Source organism: Scylla paramamosain, chromosome 15 (genome assembly GCF_035594125.1).
Source record: "Scylla paramamosain isolate STU-SP2022 chromosome 15, ASM3559412v1, whole genome shotgun sequence".
In the NCBI taxonomy this organism is placed as follows: Eukaryota; Metazoa; Arthropoda; class Malacostraca; order Decapoda; family Portunidae; genus Scylla; species Scylla paramamosain.
Window position 1 is genome coordinate 24,976,012 of NC_087165.1, and position 22,500 is coordinate 24,998,511.

A 22,500-nucleotide genomic window follows, 5' to 3' on the forward strand; every position below is an offset into this window, starting at 1 on the left:
TCACTGTTGGTGCACATATCTTCTGTACCACACCCTCGCTGGACTTGCCCCGTCTCCATATGCATTTTCTGAAACGAGAACACAAAGAGATGAGAAACACAGTATTAATAGAGACACATACAATAACCACTCGGGTTCCATTGACTTGAAAATAATGGACTGTTTTCTTAATCATCTTGGCGTCTTATCTCAGCGACTCTTAACATGCTGCAGTGGAGGTTAATGATCTAAAGGGTGTTTTCATGATTCTAGTGATTCTTCTTTGTCAATAGAAGAGAGAAATATCGATGAAAGCCTGACTAATCATGTCTGTGGCCTCTTGAAATGAAAAATCGTCGTTATGAAAGCACAGAGCGTCTCAAAATACGTGCCAGAACCTTTTTTTTTTTTTTCCTCTCTCTCTCCTTTCATTATCTGACCTATTTTTTTTTACAGTTTCAGATTGCTACGGTTTCTGGCAGCAAGTCAAGTTTCCTCCTCGAAATGGCCTGGCTGCAACTGACGAGAGATGGATGGATGAATGGTGGTGGTGGTGGTGGGTGGTGGTGGTGGTGGTGGTGGGGGTGTTACCGAGATCCTGCTGCTGCTGCGGCTTACGGCTTATGATTAACTCGCTATCTGCCCTTGTTTGCTTACGTGACGGCACCACCACTACCACCACCACCACCACCACCACCACCACCACCACCACCACCACTGCTACCACTACGAACCTAACTACGAATACAAATAAAATAAAACTACATAACTACCATATAAATTACTATCTACTTTCTATCTACTTTCATATACTTTTCTTTTTTCTATCTATTTATCTCTCTAATCGTCCGTCTATCTACGCATCTGCCTGTGTCTCTGTGTGTTTACCTCTATCTGTGCTTCTGTCAGAGTTTATATCAGTGTGTTTATCTGTTTGCCTGCCTGTCTGTTTGCCCGTTGCATATGCATACTTGTTGTGTACTGGCTTAGTATACTGATGAACAAGCATGCAGATAGAAACATGATATAAATACAACACAGACATACGTAGATACATACGTAGTTAAGTAGAAAGTTAGATAGATAGATGGGCAAGTGAGCAGACAGACAGACAGACAGACAGACAGACTTACAGACATACTTACAAAGAGGTAAATAGATAGACAACAACTACAACAGCAACAACAACAACAACAACAACAACAACAAAATTTTCACCATCATCATCATCATTATGAACAACAACAGCAGCAGCAGGAGCGTTACGAGTATTAGCATATGATGGAAGGAGGGCGGGAGAACCTGTAGCTGCTGCCATGACGGACGAACTGCGGCAAGGCATGAAAGCCGCGCTACGTGTGCTAGAGCCACATGTGAAGGAGAATAAAAAAAAGAATAAATAAATAAAAATAATGGGTAAATAATAAGTCAGCCAAATGAGTAGAGAAGAGGGGAAATGTTTCTGATAATAGCAGTAAATGTGTGGTATGTGGGATCCTCAGAGTCAGGAGGTGGGTAAGGGAGAGACTGTAATATGTTTAAGCGTATGAGCAAGAAACATGTAAATCCAGGTAACGTAAACAAGATATAGGAGATTCTGGAGATAAGGGCAAGGGAAAAATTCTTGTTGGTGTTTGAGGAAGAGGGTGACGCCAAATAGTAGGTACAGCAAGAGTGTATTGCCAGTTGTAGTATATGTGGGTGAAGGAAGGTGACGAGCTGAAAGGCAGTGATGAATTATTGGAAAGACTGATGAATATATTAAAAGTACTGAGACTTCTTCTACTACTAGTACTACTAGTAGTAGTAGTAGTGGTAATAGGAGTAGCAGCAGCAGCAACAACAACAGTAGTAGTATTTGTTGTTTTTGTTAATGATGTTGTCATTGAAGTTTTGAAATATTAGTAGTAGAATTAGTATCAGCCGTGGTAGTAATAGTGGTAGTAGTGATGATGGTGGTAGTAGCAGTGGTGGTAGTCGTGTCATTTGTGGTGGGTTACGTCACGTAGTCATTAATCTTGAAAAACTTTTCCCTTCTTCCTTTTCCTTCCCTGGCCTGTCAAATTAATCTGTGCCGGGTGTCAGCTCTTTCTCTCTCTCTCTCTCTCTCTCTCTCTCTCTCTCTCTCTCTCTCTCTCTCTCTCTCTCTCTCTCTCTCTCTCTCTCTCTCTCTCTCTCATATATATAGCGTCAAATGAAAACCGAGGGAGGCTGATGCTGCTGATAAGGCCAGGGAGAAAAAAATCAGGTATTGAAGGAAGCTGCTGATAAGAGTAATGAATGGAAGGGACGGAAGGAAGGAAGGAAGGAAGGCAAGGTGATGAATGAAGTCATATGTCTCAGTCTTTCATTTAAATCCGTCCTTCTCTCTCTCTCTCTCTCTCTCTCTCTCTCTCTCTCTCTCTCTCTCTCTCTCTCTCTCTCTCTCTCTCTCTCTCTCTCTCTCTCTCTCTCTCTCTCTCTCTCTCTCTTATAAAGGAGAGGAGGGTTGCCAGATAATCACTACAAGAGAGTTTTCTACCAAGTACTGAAATATTGCGTGGTCTTACCCAGAGATTTTATTGTTAAAAATTACCTCTTCCCTCGACTCGTACCATGAAACACACACACACACACACACACACACACACACACACACACACACACACACACACACACAGTAAACATACGCATGCTGAATCCAATTTATTATCTTTCTCATTAGATAATAAACCTTTTTTTGCAAGCAAATTACAAACGGGCAGTTAGTGCAAGAGTTAACTAATATTGATGGTACTCGTGTGTGTGTGTGTGTGTGTGTGTGTGTGTGTGTGTGTGTTTGGAGGTTTGGTCTTGCTGAGATAAAAGTCTTGGCGGTCTTAAAGGATTTTACTCCCTCCGTCAGTAGAACGTTTGGATCACTTTCCTTTCCTTCCTTCTTCCGCCAGCACTCTCTCTCTCTCTCTCTCTCTCTCTCTCTCTCTCTCTCTCTCTCTCTCTCTCTCTCTCTCTCTCTCTCTCTCTCTCTCTCTCTCTCTCTCTCTCTCTCTCTCTCTCTCTCTCTCTCTCTCTCTCACCGCCCTACCCTCGCACCCTCCATCCTCCTTTCCTTGTTTCTCCTCGCCGCTCACTCTGCTTTGTGTTTCACATGCTGTATATTTTTTCTTTCCTGCTTGCCTGCCTGTGTTTTTGAGGGTTTGTGTGTCTGTCCCTCTTTCTGTTCGTCCTTCTCTTTTCTATCTCTTTTTTTTTTTTTTTCAATTAAGCATATATTTACCCATATCATAACATATCTGTCTAATTATATATGTAGCTATCTATTTATCTATCTGTCTACCTAATTTTCAGTTGCCTATTTTCTTCCTATCTCATTCGGAAAACGTGGCATTCCATTCCTCCAGCCGTTATCCAAAGCACCGTATTGAAAAATGCGGCCCCCACAACATTCATCGTCCTTCACTGAAAGAAGCACAAAAACACGAGGATCCAGGTATATAACCAAAGGACATGGCATTAGGACTGATCGCTGGCCTGACTTCTTCCGTGGAAAGATGGATGGAGAGGATCGCGGTGAGAAACGGTGGGCGGAGGAGCAATAAGGGAAGCTTCGCCCCGCCCTCCGCCGCTCCGGGACGCCAAGGACCCTATTCTCAAACACTTCAGTGCCTTATCTCGACTTCTTCATCAAGCTCCTCTGTGCATGGTAGGGGTTACTGCGACTTTCGAAGGTGTTTTCTTACTTCGTACTGTGCATGGTGGAAGTTACAGGAATTTCCAAAAGTGCTTTCTTGATTCTAGTACCATCATTAGGAAAAAAGATCGATTCATGAGAACTAAATCAGCTTGGTGGCCGTTGAAAATCTAGTCCAGGTGAGAGTCTACAACCTTTCAGAGTATGGACAGAAGTAGGAGCTAGACATGATTTTCCCGGATTCCCTGACGGGTGAAGGAATATAATGGTGAGAGAAATGTCACCCCGTCAGAGGTTTAAGACGGCGAGGGAAACAGGACACACAAAGAGTAAAGTGAAAGCCGCTCGGTGACGGGCTGGCACGCGGCTTATCGGAGTGAAATGTCTCCACCCATTTTTTTCTTCCCTCCATTTTCTTTTCTTCAGCCTCTGTTTCTATCTTTGCCATTGCTTCTATTTGTCCGTATGCCAGTCTATCTGTGTGCCTTCCCTCCCCTCTGTCTTTCCCTCCCTCTCTTTGTGTGTGTGTGTGTGTGTGTGTGTGTGTGTGTGTGTGTGTGTGTGTGTGTGTGTGTGTGTGTGTGTGTGTGTGTGTGTGTGTGTGTGTGTGTGTGTGTGTGTGTGTGTGTTTGTTTGTTTGTGTGTGTTTACGAGCGCGTTCGTACATGAGTATATGTGCGAGATTAATTTCAGCTCACTTTCAAAATAAATAAAAATAAATAAATAAAGAAAGAAAGGAAAAAAAAAGAAAAAGAAAGAAAACAGTCCGTTGCTAAGTTATGAAATAAAAGTAAACAAGTCTGGTGGATGTATAGAATATTCCTTTAAGATTCTCCCTCCTGTCGGCAGTGAATGAACGTCCCCGGAGCCGAGAGGCCGAGAGAGGCGCACATCGAGACCAGGTGAGTGGGGAAGCCACATGGCTGAACTCCAGAAGAAAAATGTGATCCTCCAGGTGTATTACAGCAGCAGGTACGTTTCCATCAGGGTGACTGAGGACGGCTGCACCTTCCCCTCCTCCCTCTCTCTCTCTCTCTCTCTCTCTCTCTCTCTCTCTCTCTCTCTCTCTCTCTCTCTCTCTCTCTCTCTCTCTCTCTCTCTCTCTCTCTCTCTACGTTGGCACCCAATCAAGCGGGTCCCTCCATTGTGGTCATATTGATAAAAAGAATAACCTCCAAATAACGGCGGACATCCCAGTTTATTGAATGACGCTGGTTGTGTATTATATTCCATTGTGTTTGTCTGCCTGTTTGCCTGTCCACCTTTCCGCGTGTGTGTGTGTGTGTGTGTGTGTGTGTGTGTGTGTGTGTGTGTGTGTGTGTGTGTGTGTGTGTGTGTGTGTGTGTGTGTGTGTGTGTGTGTGTGTGTGTGCGAACAAAAAAGATTGGCAGACAAACAGACAGACAAATACACTTGCATACATACAGCCGGCTAGCTAGAGGCACAAACAGACGCAGAGACAAAGAATCAGGCAAGGCAAGTCTTTGTTCTCAGCTGGCGCAGTCACATTTCCTCTCACATGCCACAAAATTTTTCCCAAACAGTGATCTCACAACATAACGAACGATCGGTGGCAGGAATTCCCCAGTTTGTGCCACAAAGAATCCGGATGATGGGAAAATTTTAACATTATACAATATATATATATATATATATATATATATATATATATATATATATATATATATATATATATATATATATATATATATATATATATATATAGAGAGAGAGAGAGAGAGAGAGAGAGAGAGAGAGAGAGAGAGAGAGAGAGAGAGAGAGAGAGAGAGAGAGAATAATCAGATTTTTCTAGTTTATTGTCTGTCAAAATGCCATGAGTAACATTCGCCGCCCACGCGGTGCTGCTGCAGCCTCGCGTGCTGCCGTGATGCAAGAAGGGGAGACTGAAACTGGAAATTCTACTGGCTTAGTTTTCATAACAAGGTCACACAAGTTTAAAACCGTGCCGCTGTCCGTCAGGGAGCTAATCCCACTTGACGCCTGTGTGCGACTCTAGGAAATGAGAGCAGGAATGAGATGGAAATGAACGTGCGACTCATTTCAAGGGGAGGGACTATTTTGGAAGCCTTTTTTCTCACAACGCCTGGAACAACCGCTTCTTGATAAAGTTACTGACTATAAGATAACGGAGACGATGTTCACGAGCCTGATAACGCCTAGTATCATTTCGTTCTCGGTAACGTTCGCAGCGAGAGTCGCGGGTGTTCTCTTTTTCCTCTCTTTCCTCCGCTCTAGAAGAAACCTTGATATCGTTATCACTGTCTATTACTTTATTGAGAGTTGTCAGTGGCCGTTGCTCTATTCATATGAGCGACTAACTCCCCAAGATTCCCTTCCTTTTGATACAGATAAGCCTCCTTGATATTGTCTTCATTGCCTCACTGTCATCTTATTGCGTCAGCAGTAGCCATTATTCTGCTTCATATGGGATCGTAGTCTCCTCAACAATCTCATTACCTAATACCTCCTGCCGTGGCACACAGTCCCCCTAACGCTGCCTCTCATACAGCGTGGCTCTGTGACTCCATGCTACTGTTTTCTACTGTTACGAACGTTCCACCATGAGAGTTATCACAAGGAAATTAAAGAAGCAAACAAAAATTAATGAAAGCAAGCAGATACATTGTGGTTTGTTCGCTGCATGCCTAAAGAAACGAAGAGGACAAAACTATATTGACAAACAGTATATAATAGATTCCTCAAATAAACAGGTATACAATAATAAAAGAAGGCGAATGAACAAACATCCCACCATTTAAGATACCAAACGCAGTGTTGTTTGTTGCAAGCCTGTGCAAAAGAGGGTTAAATAGTGAAAACACTATCAAAAGAAGGAATTACTGGGAAAATGATATTAAACGAACGCTAAATGAAAGAAGGAAAGGTAAAACTAAGCTCCGTCACCTGCAGCAGCTGGTTTTCTGGTTCCGTCACTCATCACCCGTCACCCGTCTCCTGCCCTTACCTGTCACTGCTACACCCGTCATTCAACTCTACTGTCACTGCTGTACCTCGTCACTTACTTCTTATTGTCACTGCTACACCTATCACTTTTTCTTACTATCACTGCTACACTCAGTCACAATCTCCTTACTGTCACTGCTACACCCCATCATTCGTTCCCAATTGTCACTGCTACACCCCGTCACTGTCCCGAATTGTCACTGCTACACCTCATCACTCGCTCCTAACTGTCATTGCTACACTTACTCACTACCCACAACTGTCACTGCTACACCCCATCATTCGTTCCCAACTGTTACTGCTACACCTCATCACTGCCTTCAACTGTCACTGCTATACCCCATCACTGTCCCCATTTGTCACTGCTACACCCCATCACTGCCCCCATTTGTCACTGCTACAACCCGTCACTCGCCAGGCCAGTCCAATCCCTCTCAGGTAGTCTGGTCAGCTGAAGGGAATTTGGTCGTAAAATCCTGACTCTTTCTAATGTTATCGCTGATTGGGTCGGCAGGTTTTGTTTTTTCCTTACCCGGGAGAGGGAAAAGTCGAGCTTCTTTTACCCTGGTGAGGAGGAAATGAGGGCTCTCCTAAAACAGAATTGGACCAGGAGGTGGATGGAGAGTGCGTGCATAGGGGTGAATGGGTAGATCGTTAGATGGGTGGATGGATAGGTGGATATGTGGAGAGAGAGAGAGAGAGAGAGAGAGAGAGAGAGAGAGAGAGAGAGAGAGAGAGAGAGAGAGAGAGAGAGAGAGAGAGAGAGAGAGAGAGAGAGAGATAAGTACTTTTAGATAGATAAGTAAACAGATAGCTAGGTAGATAGACAGATAGAATGATAGATAGACACATAGATAGACAGACAAATAAACATGTAAGCAAGTAGGTAGGCAGACAGATAGAAAGACAGGTAGCTGATAGCTAAATAAACAAATAAAAAAATGGAAAACGGATTGATGGATAGCTTGATAGACAGAGAAACAGACAGATATACAGTAAGACAGATAGATAAATAAATAAACATAGCATACAAAGAGATAGATGCAAATAAAAAAAAAGGATATGATGTTTATACGAGCTTGGCATATCCATAAAAGTCTAAAGGTTTATCCAGCATCAGCAGTGCAGGGACATAATGTACCTGGGGAATATTTTGATGGTGCAGTTTCCAGGTGAACCAGATATTTGATTCCAGCGTGAAATGGAAACTGCATCCCATATCTATTTGAAAGAGGAAAGAAACAACTACTCTCTCTCTCTCTCTCTCTCTCTCTCTCTCTCTCTCTCTCTCTCTCTCTCTCTCTCTCTCTCTCTCTCTCTCTCTCTCTCTCTCTCTCTCTCTCTCTCTCTCATAAGAAAATTTAGCAACGTCACAGCTTTGTAACCTAGCCTACAGTACCCAAAACTTAATCTAATCTAACTTAATCTTTACGTAACCTTAGCTCAACATAAGAGGGCATGACCTAACCTAAAATATCAAGAAAGAATGAAAATTTAAAGCTTGAGTGATTTGTGTCCACAGCTCACACAGACAGAGAGCGACAAACAGTTGCGCGCGGTGTGTGCCGTGAAGCTCGTAAAGTCTACGGAACAGCCGTGCCAGGTTTCACTACCACGTATTTCAACACACACCACTTGTTTTCGTATCGATGGTGCTGATGATGTTGGTCGTGATGGTGTATAACTTGGTGATGATACTGAAGATGAATTTGATGATGATGATTATGATGGTGATGATGATGATGATATTGAAAATAATTATCAAAAGTATAAAATAATGGTGTTCGGAGTTGACTTAATGATGATTATGACAATATGACTAATGATTTTCACCGAGTTAACAGTGTTTATATAGCATACGCCAATTTAGAAGCATCTAATACAGATAAACAATTAAAGCCATTACAAGAACTACGTAAAAACAATAAAAAAAAATATATGTAGTATAAAGTTCAGTGAGATTTATCGCAAACTAAAATTAGATCAATAACACTGCATGATAAAGAACAAAATTAGTCATGATTTTAAGCTTCAATAACACTCACATAAAATACACGAAAAATATAAAAATTTCATCCCCATTCCCGGGAAGGCCATAGGTTCTGACTGATTGACAGATTTAAAGCGCCGCAACAACAGGTCCACACTGCGGCCACGAGCACCGGGCGGGAGTGTTAGACTCAGAGCCCCAGACAGCAGACGATGGAGGGAACATTTGTCAGTGTCAGCCAATGAGCATCACGCGGAGTTATTGTCAGAATCAGTCAATATGGGATGCATGGTGGAGAGAGAGAGAGAGAGAGAGAGAGAGAGAGAGAGAGAGAGAGAGAGAGAGAGAGAGAGAGAGAGAGAGAGAGAGAGAGAGAGAGAGAGAGAGAGAGAGAGAGAGAGAGAGAGAGAGAGAGAGAGAGAGAAAGTTTGTCCTCCTTCCCTTCCATCGCCATTGTGTTCCGGAGGAATGTTTTATCCTCTCAATGTAAACACAAAGTTGTGAACACGTCAGCTGAGTTCATCCCTGTGTGAACCCGAAGGAGCCCGGGAAATTACGAAGCTGCATTATGAGGAAAGTTTCTGTGTAACTCTCAGTAAATACCCCGCGTTTCTGAATGCTCGTTCATGATGTAAGGAAAGACTTAAGGGGCAATAAAAAGCAAGTTAGATAACGTACAATATGAAAGTGCACGCTAGTAAAGGTATTGCCGCATTAATTAGTACAGGTATATATTAAAAAATCCATACTTTTATTTGGCTTATTTGACGTAGAAGATAAATTTGCCGTTATGATAAATATAAAGGTGACTTATATTCCATGTATACGAGTGACGGGCTTGCCATGAAACAACAGAACGCTCCTAAGTCACCCTTCGCATAAACATCATTCTCCAATCCCGTGTCTCCACCCACACACCTGCCCCCCCACTCCCCACCCGCGCCGCCCACACTTCGCCTCAACATAATGTTTATCACCTTCAACGTGGAGAAATTTATTTTTTGTTGGCGTAACAAGAACTATGAGGCTTTTATGTAAATGGCTCTCGCCTCACTATTTATCGTGAATGGTGTGAAGAAAGTCCTGCAATTCTTAATGTCCCAAGCTCCATTTCCCTCGCTACTACACCCAACTTTCCTCTTCTTTCTTCATAACGATCAACTATCTTCTTTCCACCAAATACTCTTATTTCCTCATTCCCTCCTTTGGTCCCCATCCTGCCTTTTGTATTCTCTCCGAACCAAAATTAATGGAATTTTACATTCTTAATTCGTACGTTCTTAACGGTCTGAGAATTTTTAATTTTCTTTTCTGATTAGGTTCATTGTAAGGAGGCCTCTCCCGCTTTTTTTTATGGATTACCTCTTTAATACATGGCGGAGCTCTTCCTCAGAACACTTCCAGGTGAGGTAATTTCAAAGGCTGTCCGCCTCATCAATCCTTCCTCTCCCTCAACGTTTCCTTACAGTATTGTTTCTCTTCTCCCTCCCTTTTACTAGTCAGTGCTCGCGTCTCTCCTCTTCGCCTGTAATTTATTTTCAGCAGCCATCAAAGAAACTAATTACCATGTGGTTGATGCTCAGGGATACTAAAGATAAGATACTAAAAATGTAGAATTGTTCCAAATAAAGAAAAAAATATATGAAGGTGAAGGAAAAGAAACCTGAGAAAAAAGATGGTGTCGTGTTAAAAAGTTTGGAAAGCTCTGACTTGGTGTTTTCGAGGAAGAGTATTAGGCATTTCGTGAACTGGATTAGTTGCTGGTCTCTGAAACTCTCCCTTTCTCCCTTTTATTATTATTATTATTTTATCTAAATATTGTTAATCACTTATCCTTTCTGTAAAAATTTGCAGTGTATTTTACAGTATTTTTCCACTTGTGTATGTAAAGGAATAAGAAAATAAAGCAGTGACTTTCCGTGAGATCCCTCGGGGTTTGGGAGAGTGGAAGGAGAAAGTTGCAAAACTTGGCAGAAAATTTACTCTCATTACAAGCCGCCGGGCGGCTTGAACGTGTGTTATGGGTCTGTTTGCTCCAGGCAAAGCACGAGGGAAATCAGACGTAAAATAAGGAAAAAGGAAAGACGGGAGCAATGTTTAGATATTTTCTGCGGACTCGTAGCATGGATTTGTTTTAATATCTTATTGTTCGTCACTTCTTATTTATGTTAAAAGATACACATTTGTTTTCATGTCTAGCTAGCAAAAAAATATAACCATCAGATAATGAAAGCCTGAACCTCTAAGGTTAAGCCAGTAATGCACTTAGCGATAGTTGTTTCTAAAAGCCTCCTCTCCATGGTCCCCTCGACCCCGGGCTCGTGCCGGGTAATGTTGTAAGGCCAAGGCAGCGTCTTCTGAGTAAAGCATCAAGAGTGGAGCCACAAGTTCCTCGAGGCAACAGTCCTTTGGCCGACTTATGCATTAAAGCTAATGTTCTCTTGCAGGTTGCACGACCTCACCGTAACTTAGTCTGCCTGCACGGCTCTCGAGAGTTTCCACATGCTCGCGATGCCATGAAATATATACCCTCGCTGGTGGATGCAGGAAGGCAGCCAAACTCAGCCAGCTGTTTACGAGGAGCAATCGCTCATCACTCTCGGGAACTCGATGAACCTGAATGTATTGAACAGATGACAACACCGCTGACCACAACCCGCCACATAGGAGCATGTGCCTGGTGAGCTGAGTATGAGCAAGGGTGCAGGGAGCGGCCATCAATTGTATCCGGCTCTGGCTCGCCTGCTGGATTCTGTCTCATTAAGATTCAACTGAAGTGAAAACGGAAAGGAAAAAAGAGTAGAGAAAAATGTCACTTAACTTTTACGTCTAAAGCGAAGAGAAGAATTGCTTGGGGTGAGACTAGATGTTTTCAAAAGAGGATGAACAAGTGCACGCGTGAACACCTCCCTTTCTAACACACACACACACGCACACACACACACACACACACACACACAAACACCAAAATAGAAAAATAAGTAAAAAGAAAGAGTTTCAGGAGGGAGTAAACAAAAAAGAAGTTGAGAAGGGAGGGAAACACGAAAGCCTTATGTAAAGAAATAATAAAAAGGAACAGGGACACGGGTTGGAAACTGGAACGGAAGGGAAGGAAGAATAAAGGAAAGACTGACCAAAATTAACAAAATAGAAATGTGACAGAGGTTTATAAAAAAAATAAATAAAATAACAGTGATGTATTTTGGTAGAAATGACAAAGTAGATTAATGAGAGAAACAAGGCCTTAAAAAATACAGCAATACAATGAATAAAACCACAGAGATAATACGATAATAACAGGGACAGAGAAAAATAGTATGTACGTAAAGAATGAAACAGAATACAAGGTAAATTCATGAGAAAGAGAGAGAGAGAGAGAAAAAAAAAGACTGAGGGAACAGAGAAAGTAAAAAGTCTCCGGAAGAAGGTGGAGGGGATAACGGGCTTAGCTAAATTTATGCTTGAGTATAATCTGTCCCCGAGGAGAGGCGGTGGCGGTGGCCTTGTTGAGAAGGGAGAGTGTTGGCTGACTTGGCTCACACACACAGCACACATTCTCCTCCCCTGCTAAATCTTCCTGAATCCCGCGACATTTTCCTTCCTTCCCTGCATGTCTGCCAAGCTACGACTCTCTATTGTCCTTAGGTGCGAACACTTATAGTCAGAGGTCGATTAATCTGTCGCATTCACTTTTACTGTGTTTTGTGTTTTCTTTCCAGCCCTCTGATCTGATGACAGTCCTCCTTACAAACCCTAAGACCGTATTTTGAAACGCTTTACACTAAGTTTTTTCAAAGGTCGTGTACGTGATTAGCTGAGTTTTTATTTTTTTCCCTCTTTGAAGATGTAGAATCCTTGTTAAATTTATCACTAGAATTACGAAGAGACTTTTGAAGGTTCCTATGACTTCCACCAGAATCTGTAAAAAAATAGACACTGAAACGTTTAATAATACTGTTCCCGCGGCAAGCCACTCGACTATTGATCATGACAGTAGCAGACTTGAGGTGCTACTAAAGGTACGTTTGAATTTCGTACAGTAATTCAATGGCATAAATATTTGCAATGACACTGACATTCTATTTAGCGAACGAGTAGAATAAAAGTAAACCCAGGTCATTCATCGTACACTTTTTTTTGCTGGTTTAGTAGAAGAGCAGAGGGAGGGAGGCTTGCTGGGTTTCAGAGCTTCAAATCTACGCGTTCCAGCAAAGGGTTATATGATATATGGGACAACCCGCAGACCAGACGCATAAAAGGAAGCTCTTCTCAAGGGAAATTCCTCCCCTCTCCCATTGTTTGCTCTCTATTCAATATCGTGCCATCTATCTTGACGGTAATTTATGGTTTACACTTTAGACAGCTAAAAAAAAAAAAAAAAGTAGATCGTATGGGGTATTTTGACTTTTCTCAGATATTACGGCCCTCAATTTCTTTTTTTCTTTTTTCTTTCTTTTTTTTTTTTTTTTTTTTTTGCGAGGGTGGGGAAAAGAGAAGGAAACCATAGCCACTCAGTACACAATACCATTGGTTGCTGGACGAACCAGTAGAAAATACCGAAAAAAAATCGTGTTATGACCCTCCCGGGAACATTCCACGGAATGACGTAGATTTGGTTGATGATGGGAAAGAATCCGTAAGAAAAAAAAAAAAGGTCCGTGCAAGGAAAAGAAGATTGCAACTTATTTAGAAGATCGATGCGTAATCTACAAAGAGACACGTACAAATGCATGCACGCCAGAGTGGCTATTGCAGTGTGGCCGCACATTCAAGATAATGCAACAAACACACGGATCAATAGCCACAAACCACCTGCAGTCTACGCTGACCCAAAATATTACGTAATTCTCAATGAAATATAATAACAGTAAAAAGGCCAAGAAATATTTTTTCACCGTGTATGCTGCTGCTACTATTACCACTATCATTACTATTGTTACCGCTGCTACGCCACTGCTACTGTTGTCACTGGTGTTGTTTATGTTGTTGCTGCTGCCAAGGCTGCTACTATTACTGCTACTACTGGTGATTGCTACTGTTATTATATATTATTAAACGGTGATGATGATGATGATGATGATGATGATGATGATGATGATGATGATGATGATGTTGATAATAATGATAATAATAATAAGAAGAAGAAGAAGAACAAGAACAAGAACAAGAACAAGAAACAAGACAAGAAAAGAGAAGAAGAACAACAAACAACAACAACAACAACAACAGCAACAACAAGAACAACAAAAACAATTACGTATTACTACTACTACTACTACTACTACTACTACTACTACTCCAGCAACAGCTACAACTGCTGCTCCTACTACAATTTCAGCCAACATCTGCTGGTTGCCTGACATGAGCCCAAACTTATGTCCTACACGAGAATGTGGCAAGAAACAAGACCAGCTACAAGAAGTTGTCGCCACTTGAGAGCCGGCGTCCAGATAGCATCAAGATGGGGCCGGGAGAGACTACCAGAGCACGTCCATTTCCCAAGGACAAAAGAAAAAATACGAAAACTCAATGCTAGTCTTTCACGGATAGTTCATCAGCAGCAAGACAGTGTTAGTAACCGATCTATCCCTTTCTCTTCAATGGGCATCGTTCCATGTGATTTTTTATTTAGTTTCGCCATTATTTCATTAGGCGTTAACCGGTATCTTCACTCATTTCATCCTTTTCAGTGCTAAACTTGGGCACTGTCTGCCTGTTTTTATCTTCTTCCCTTCCTACGACTTCAACTTTTTCAAAACAAGATTATCAAGACACCCTGAGAAGCTAATTTTAACCAACTCGACTATGAACTTAGCAGTACATAGCCGGTCTCCTTTGTGTGTAAAAAAAAAAAAAAAAAAAAAAAAAGTCCCTCCAAACATGCAGTCATCGCCTCAAACAGCGGCTGCCAATGTCATGATGTTCCCGCTCACATGGTTTATCGGGTTATTTGGAAGGTGTCGCCCCGCACATCACACACCGCACACCACACCGCCGCCTACACATGCCTGGAAAGGACGGGGGACTCCATTACGGAAATGATGAATATCACATTCTGCTTCTCGGCTGAACGCTAAATATGCTGCTTCTGAAAATTACCCGCTCAGATATTTAGCGAGAAGTGAGATATTAGAAGCCTCACCGATACCAAACATATAAATTAACTAATACATTCATTTGCCGCCTTTTGATGTGATAAGGAAAAAACGCAATTTCAAATAAGAGCTTAATGTATTTTTCAGAAGAAGACATTTCAATTGTCTTTCCACGAAATCTTCCTATTCTTACGATTTCTGCGATTATTATATGTTAATAGACAAGGAGGACATATAAAAGTGGTATTTTGGAGAGAGAGAGAGAGAGAGGAGAGAGAGAGAGAGAGAGAGAGAGAGAGAGAGAGAGAGATAGAGAGAGAGAGAGAGAGAGAGAGCAGGAGAGAGGCGCAGTTTGCCGAACTAATTAATATGAAACCTGTTAAAGCGACAATCCATTTCCTTTCCTGCCATGAACTTCTTTTTTTTTTTTTTATCAATTATTCTTTTTTTTTTCAGATACACTGCGCCATTACTGGAAGTCTTTCACTAGTTAAGAGAAAACTGTGAGGTATTGATTTTAGTGTATTTCATTAGCGCAGAAGGTAGAGCATCGCCTAAACACGTGGTTTTCAGAAGTAAACCTCCATAATTTAGGACGTATGCTAGCGGTGGCAGTGTGCCTTTTATGTAATGCACAATGACTCTTTAATTTATTTTCTTATCTATTTATTTGATTTTATTTCATTTATTAATTTTCTTAGGAGGTTTATCGTCAGGCTACAAGATGCATGAGTTGCATTCCACATACATTCTGAATAGTGTTTCCTGTCCTGGAGTGCCCGAAACATCTCACATTACACATTACACACTCGTACATATTCATCGCCGCAGAGCTCACACAAGACTCACGTCCCTCTCTGCAACTATGAATGACTTCCTGAATGAGTTAACACAGAATTAAACATAATTTCACGCGGGCTGCATTTCGAGCAATAAAATGTTCAGTAGATCTTAATCTAAAAAGCACATTTACGTACACAAACACCCGTGAAAGCGATATCGTCAGATGGGGCGAAGTATTACACAGATGAGAAAGCTGAAAATTTAAAAAAAGAACGTTACTTTGAAGGAAGAGACTTGAGAGAGTGGCAAAAGGTGCACTAATGAGGATCTTATGGACTTACGGAGCCGCACACCAAAACTATTTGCCAACATAAATTTAGATTACTCTCCAAAGAAAAGATTAAACAAGATAATATAATATAAACAACATTAAAAATCCAATTACATATAAAATATAAGAGAGAGAGAGAGAGAGAGAGAGAGAGAGAGAGAGAGAGAGAGAGAGAGAGAGAGAGAGAGAGAGAGAGAGAGAGAGAGAGAGAGAGAGAGAGAGAGAGAGAGAGAAAATGGTGATAACAAGGATGACGATCAAACAGGAACAGATCTTTAGGTCCTAGCAAAGCTGTATGATGAAACTGCACTACTCTTCACTAACTATAGCATTATAAAGAAACTACCCACAATATAAAGAAATCATTACAGCTTAAAGGACATAATTACAATAGAAAGAAGTTATATACAGTACAAATGACATAATAACAACATAAGGGGATTAATTACAACAGAAGGACAAAAGGTGTAGTGATGATAATGAAGACACGAATACCAGTCTGGCAGTCCTCCCCGCCACCACATCTCACCATGCAGCGAGTGTCCTCGGGGGTCGCACGTCTGGGACTGGCTCAGCTCATATTTGATGCAGTTGTTACACTTGTAGCAGCGAAGCGCCCCCTCCCCGCCTGCCGCCGCCGCCACCACCACCATCACGGCCACCACCCGCCACCACGCCGCCGCCTGCACGCCGCCCATTCCGCCTCGCCACACACCTGCGGGCCGGCAAGGGTGAGAGGACACGACCAGGTGATGCGGAGGTAGTAGGCTGAAAGGGGAGGAGAGAGAGAGAGAGAGAGAGAGAGAGAGAGAGTGAGAGAGAGAGAGAGAGAGAGAGAGAGAGAGAGAGAGAGAGAGAGAGAGAGAGAGAGAGAGAGAGAGAGAGAAGGAGAGAGAGGAGAGAGAGAGAGAGAGAGAGACGATGAAGAAGAAGAAGAAGAAGAATGGAAGGTTCCTGTACTACAGGCCGGAAAATATATTGTTTTTGCCAGCAGAGAAAAATGATGAAGCAAAAAAAATGTGATAGCCATCTCTTACAAGAAACAGTGAGATACGTACATCCTTCAGAGACATAACACATTCTGAACATCACATCATGAGCCTCAGTGCAGGGTGTGGTGGTGCCGCCGTTGCATGGAGGGACTTGAGGAACAGAAAAACAGAGAGCAATTATCATGGAATAATTGTGATTCCTATTGAAGCAGAATATAGAAATTATCCTCTCGAACAACACTCTGATACACGAGAACCTCAAGAATAACAGCGAAAATTTGTTGTGTTGGAGATTTAGTTCTGCATTCACGGGGCGAGTCCATGAAAGTTACTCATAAAATATTAGGTAATTACTGTGCAGGGTCGAGCAATCATGGGAAGAGCGTGAATGTAATGCCTCGGGGAGCGTTTCAAGCGGGTGGATGAAGAATCACAAAATAAAAAAAATACAAACGAAGTTTATATTTATTACAATCGACAGGAAGAAAATAAATAAAAGAATCGCCATTGAAATTAAACCCAATAACCTGAATGCGAATGAAGTGCATATTGAAAAAAAGTTTAAAATAGAACATCTTGCAATGCAGACACCCGCTAACACCTGCTAAAGTCTTCATTTCATCAGCATGCGAGGTTTTAGATAAACTTGCGTAGTCGTTTTCTCGGGAGTGAACTCGGGTTGTGTACAGCACCTTAAGATTAACGAACGACTGGGAACACAATCTGACACCTTCTGTATACCAATATTACATCCTTGACAGCTGCGGTATTCCTGCTGTCCCTTTCTTTCCTAGTAGGGGAGGACCAGGCCGCTCTTCGGTCTAGAAAACAATTATCTGACAACCATAATTCAATTGAGGCTCCACGCAGCCTCCGCGTTATGGCTTTACTTCGCCCTCGGCAGCTCTCCACTTCGATTGCCTCCCCACTCTTTAATTTCACCACACCCTCTCTAATCCCAGCAAAAAGAGGGACCGTCGATTATTGGGGTCAGCACTCAGCACCACGGGAAGACCTCGGGATGCGTGTCTGTCTTTAAGTTTCACCATGTACAGTGTGCATGCCTCATTACATCCTATCACCTCTTCGCGTGCAGCATGAAATGATCATTTGGTTTGACATTGTCAACATAAAAAGGCACACCTAGCGGAAAGCAGTGGTCAAAGTTGCAAATATTCAACACTAAATGTTGACAATTTTCTCAACATTTTTATTGATTAATTGATTGATTTTGTTTTAATTTGTTTACTATTTATGAACGTACTGCCTTTCTTTTGAGATCTGTAAGACTACTTGACTTTTTTCCTTATAATCCTGGAATGTTTAAGTGCTCAATATGATGAAAACTTAATCTAATTTCTTAGCGGTTATAAAAGTAATAATGTGTAGGTGCATTCCCTCCCCAGGATCCCCCTACGGGGAGATACCTCTATTGTTCTGCCTCTGCTAGTTGGGGGGACCTGAGAAGGTATTTTTGCTGATTTTCCTTGGAATGACTATTGCTTCCGTGTCAGAGACCCGTCTCTGTGTGCCGAGCGCATAACAGAGATCTACCAAACTTGAGCAGATTAGAAACCTCCATTACTTTTTTTTTCTTTTCACTCCTTTAAATGATAATCTTTGTTTATCATGTCATGGAGTTTCCTTCGGGTCAAAGCAGCTTTACTGTGGCCATAACGAGTCTGTAAGAAGTTGCAAAAGCCTCGATACTTTGGAGAACTTTGCCATTCTGAAGACTCCCATCACGGAGCGATTTTGTTTTGACATGTTCGCTCCGCGGGTATTTCAGAAGAGATCCAGAGCTGGTCGTCTGCAGAACAAAGACATACAAACAAAGACAAGTTTGTAAAATTCTGAGAGTACAAGGTATTACTTGTGGAAGTAGTTACGCAATTGTTGAATAGTATAAAGATTACATGGACTGCAGCAAATTCATGAAGATTTCATGAATCGGATCAACGGTGTTACATTGTAATTGAGTTTATATAACTCAGAAATCATCTATTGATTTCTTGAGTTATATAAATATGGCGGAGGTGTTATAATATCTTATTTACTAAACCATAGTGATATGTATATAATACTGATCCTGTTTCTCTTGACATACACCACTCAAATTACAAACACACACACACACACACACACACACACACACACACACACACGAGAGAGAGAGAGAGAGAGAGAGAGAGAGAGAGAGACACACACACACCACACACGAGAGAGAGAGATAGAGAGAGAGAGAGAGAGAGAGAGAGAGAGAGAGAGAGAGAGAGAGAGAGAGAGAGAGAGAGAGATGAGAGAGAGAGAGAGAGCTCCTTGCCACCATTAACTTTTACACACACATGATTATTGAGCTCTGTAATCGTTAGTTTAAAAAATTAACTTGTACATTCCCTTACGCTCCTTCATTACATAATTATCGCAAAATGACCTTTTATCTCCACCACAAAATTGCTCTTGTCTTTTACGTTAAAATCTGCGTTATTCATGTTTACCATAGTTTTTTGCACAATCGACTTTCATTCCTTCCTCCTTTTTTTTCTCTCTCTCTTGGTTTTAACTTTCCTTCTTTTTCAAACTTCCAAGCCTCGTCCACATTTCCTTTCCTGCTGTTTCAACACCGCACACATTTACAGCTCCCAAGCATTCTGGCCTCACAATAACGCTCCTGACAATAAACCTAAAGCAGAGATTACCGTAAATTCCGCGCAATGCAAATACACCTGCCACGACACAGGCAAGTTACCACGATAGCATCACGGCCACTACAGCTCACTGACCATTAGCCTCAAAACCACACACCGCTAAACTTGCACCTCTATAGTGCTTCCAGAATATGAAGCTTAACTCGCTCGTATTTCTAGACCGCAATGGGCTGCCAGGTACCGGTGCAAGCGTGGGGGCGGTGCCGTATCACGAGAAAATTTATATTTAAGACCATCAAGCGTTGAATTTACCAGCACAGGCAAAGTTTACCTTCCCCCTAATATAGCTTTCCTACAACATGAAGGTTTGCGCGCCCTCTTTTCCAGACTAACCTCGGTGTTCCGACAAGACACAGGTGACAGGCGGACACAGGCGGAAAGACACCACGCTGCTCGGGGCGGGATGGTATTCAAGCGAGGCCAGGCGTATACGACAGTCACAAGAGCTTGCGTGGGAGGAAGGGGACGCTTACAGCTACACGAAACACTACTGCTTTAAAAGAAAAAAGGGAAATCTGTAGTTGGAGAGGGCATTGAGAAAATCCCTCTCAGGAAAAGGGTCTGTTAGTGTCCCTATAACTTAGCGGGAAGTGTGTGGAAGACAGGCAGGCGGGAAGGAGGGAGTGGCGGGGCCTGTGACGGGAAGACTGCTGAGGTAGGAACTTTTTTTTGTAAACATAAAAGATAAAATTATAGAGGGGACGGGAAGAACCTCCTGACCAAGGAAAAAAATGGCCGCTGATATAAAACACGACAATGTGTTTGTTGATAAAAGAAAGGACGCTTTGTTCAACAGGGAGACTCGCTGCATGGAAGTCAAGAACGCAAAGAGAGAGAGAGAGAGAGAGAGAGAGAGAGAGAGAGAGAGAGAGAGAGAGAGAGAGAGAGAGAGAGAGAGAGAGAGAGAGAGAGAGAGAGTCGTCAGAAAAGTGTCTCAACGTGGAAGTCTTCGACGCAAGTTTTGCCCGATACATTCAATTAATTTTCGGTTGACGGCACTGTCCTGGGGCGGGTGCAAGAAGGCTTCGCGAGAGGCTGTGGGGCGGGGCGGGGCGGGTGGAATGGAGGGGGCGGGTAACGGAGTCCACATCACCCCCAGGTCGTTCTCCCATCCCTGGATATTGCGGAGAGGACAAGGTACACTCCCTGGATATATTGCCAATACCGCGCCCACGACAAGGATAAATTTTAGACACAGAGCTGCATTTACACCCAACCCGCGGCCTCCCTCTTGCCTGTCACCGCCTACTTGTCAGCCTGCCTTGCTGTAACCAATCAGCCCGCCAATCTCCTCCTGTCACCGATTAGTTGTTAACCTTCCTCACTCCCATTCTACTCACTCACCCTAACAGTCTCCTCCTGCCACTGTCTGATAGTTGTCTATCTCACTCTAGCCACTCAAACAGCCAGTCTCTCTCTCCCTCCTACCTTCCTCTCTCCACCAGGCGCGCCTCTTCTCTCCTTCCCAATACCACTCACAAGTCAGCGCTCCTTCTTTTTCCTTGCTCTTTCTACCACCCACCAGCCGGCTTCCTTCCCTCTCCTCCCCTACCCTCCTTCTCTGCTCTCCATCACCCACCATCCGTCCTCCCTCCCACCAACAGGCCTGCCTCTCCCTACTGCCACCACCGCCTGCGTAACTCTTTCCCGTCCACTATCTTGTGACCTCATGGCTGTCCGTGTCCTCCCTTGCCTCAGGTCTCATCGCCGCCGTGAGTTCCCCTTCCGCTGCATCTTCACTTGGCTATTCACACTTCCGCCTGAGCTGCCTCACTTCTTTCGTCACCAGAGGAGGCAATGATACACACGTACTTATGCACAACTCGCTTGCCTCCGCCACTCACTGCATTATGTTGATTCACTGACCCAATAATGGTGAGGGCCGCGGAGGACTGTAGTGCACCAGTCTTGTTCCCACAGCCACTTCCGAGAGGACCCACACGCCCTAGTGAGTAGACTGACGTTTATTTGGACCAAAGTCGGTCGGGATCACTGCGTCTATGACTCGTTCGAACCCGCCTCAGGTCAGACTTAGGATTCCCATTTTCACTTCTACAAATAAAAGTTAGCAGCACATTTTCTAAACCCTGCTATACAACACCAGTACTGTATTCACACACTGACTTCAAGATAAGAGGAGTTGGGGAGAGGAGGGGAAGTTGACGCATAACCGTGATTCTTTTGTTCGTGAATTTTACAGCATATCGAAGTCGAGTCCGCTGCCCAGATTTGACAAATAGGACATAAACAAGTTGGAGATGGACCAATATGTTTCCTGGCAGGCTCCTTGTGTTCCCTGCTGGCCTGTGGCGCTGCTCCCCACGACACGAGGTGAATACAGATGAAGATACCACAGAATTTTATGCGAATACCTTATAGTTACTCTCTCTCTCTCTCTCTCTCTCTCTCTCTCTCTCTCTCTCTCTCTCTCTCTCTCTCTCTCTCTCTCTCTCTCTCTCTCTCTCTCTCTCTCTCTCTCTCTCTCTCTCTCTCTCTCTCGAATTAGAGGGCATGATTAAACAAACGCCCACCCTCTCCAGCCTAATCAAGCCAGCCATTTTCAGTCGAGACGCGGCCATTTTTCTGATTTCTTATTTCCTGGCTGGTCCCCTGCTGGGCTCCTCTCGCCCTCCTCTCCCTGATTATATCGCCCGGCACGTAATATATTTTATCCCTCCTTGCTTAATGGCGTAATCAAGTTTCGTAATTACCTAATTTAATGGGAAAGTTTATCAGGGTGAAAGAATACTTAAATGGTGTTGAGTATAACTGTGAGATGGCGTTGATGTTATTATTATTATTATTATTATTATTATTGTTGTTGTTGTTGTTGTTGTTGTTGTTGTTGTTGTTGTTTTTATGATTGTTGTTGCTGTTGTTGTTGTTGTTGTTATCATCATTATTATTTGTTATAATTATTACTATTATTATTATTATTATTATTATTATTATTATTATTATTATTAT

General features: G+C 42.7%; 1 protein-coding gene across 1 annotated transcript in view; it reads right to left on the minus strand.

The window, feature by feature from the left end:
* Positions 1-22,500, minus strand: part of LOC135107715 (uncharacterized) — a 31,738-nt gene that overhangs the window by 3,767 nt on the left and 5,471 nt on the right. The window contains 3 exon segments of the mRNA XM_064017906.1: positions 5-68; positions 16,363-16,386; positions 16,388-16,548. Coding sequence (XP_063873976.1) covers positions 5-68; positions 16,363-16,386; positions 16,388-16,531 — 232 coding nt within the window. The 5' untranslated portion in view covers positions 16,532-16,548.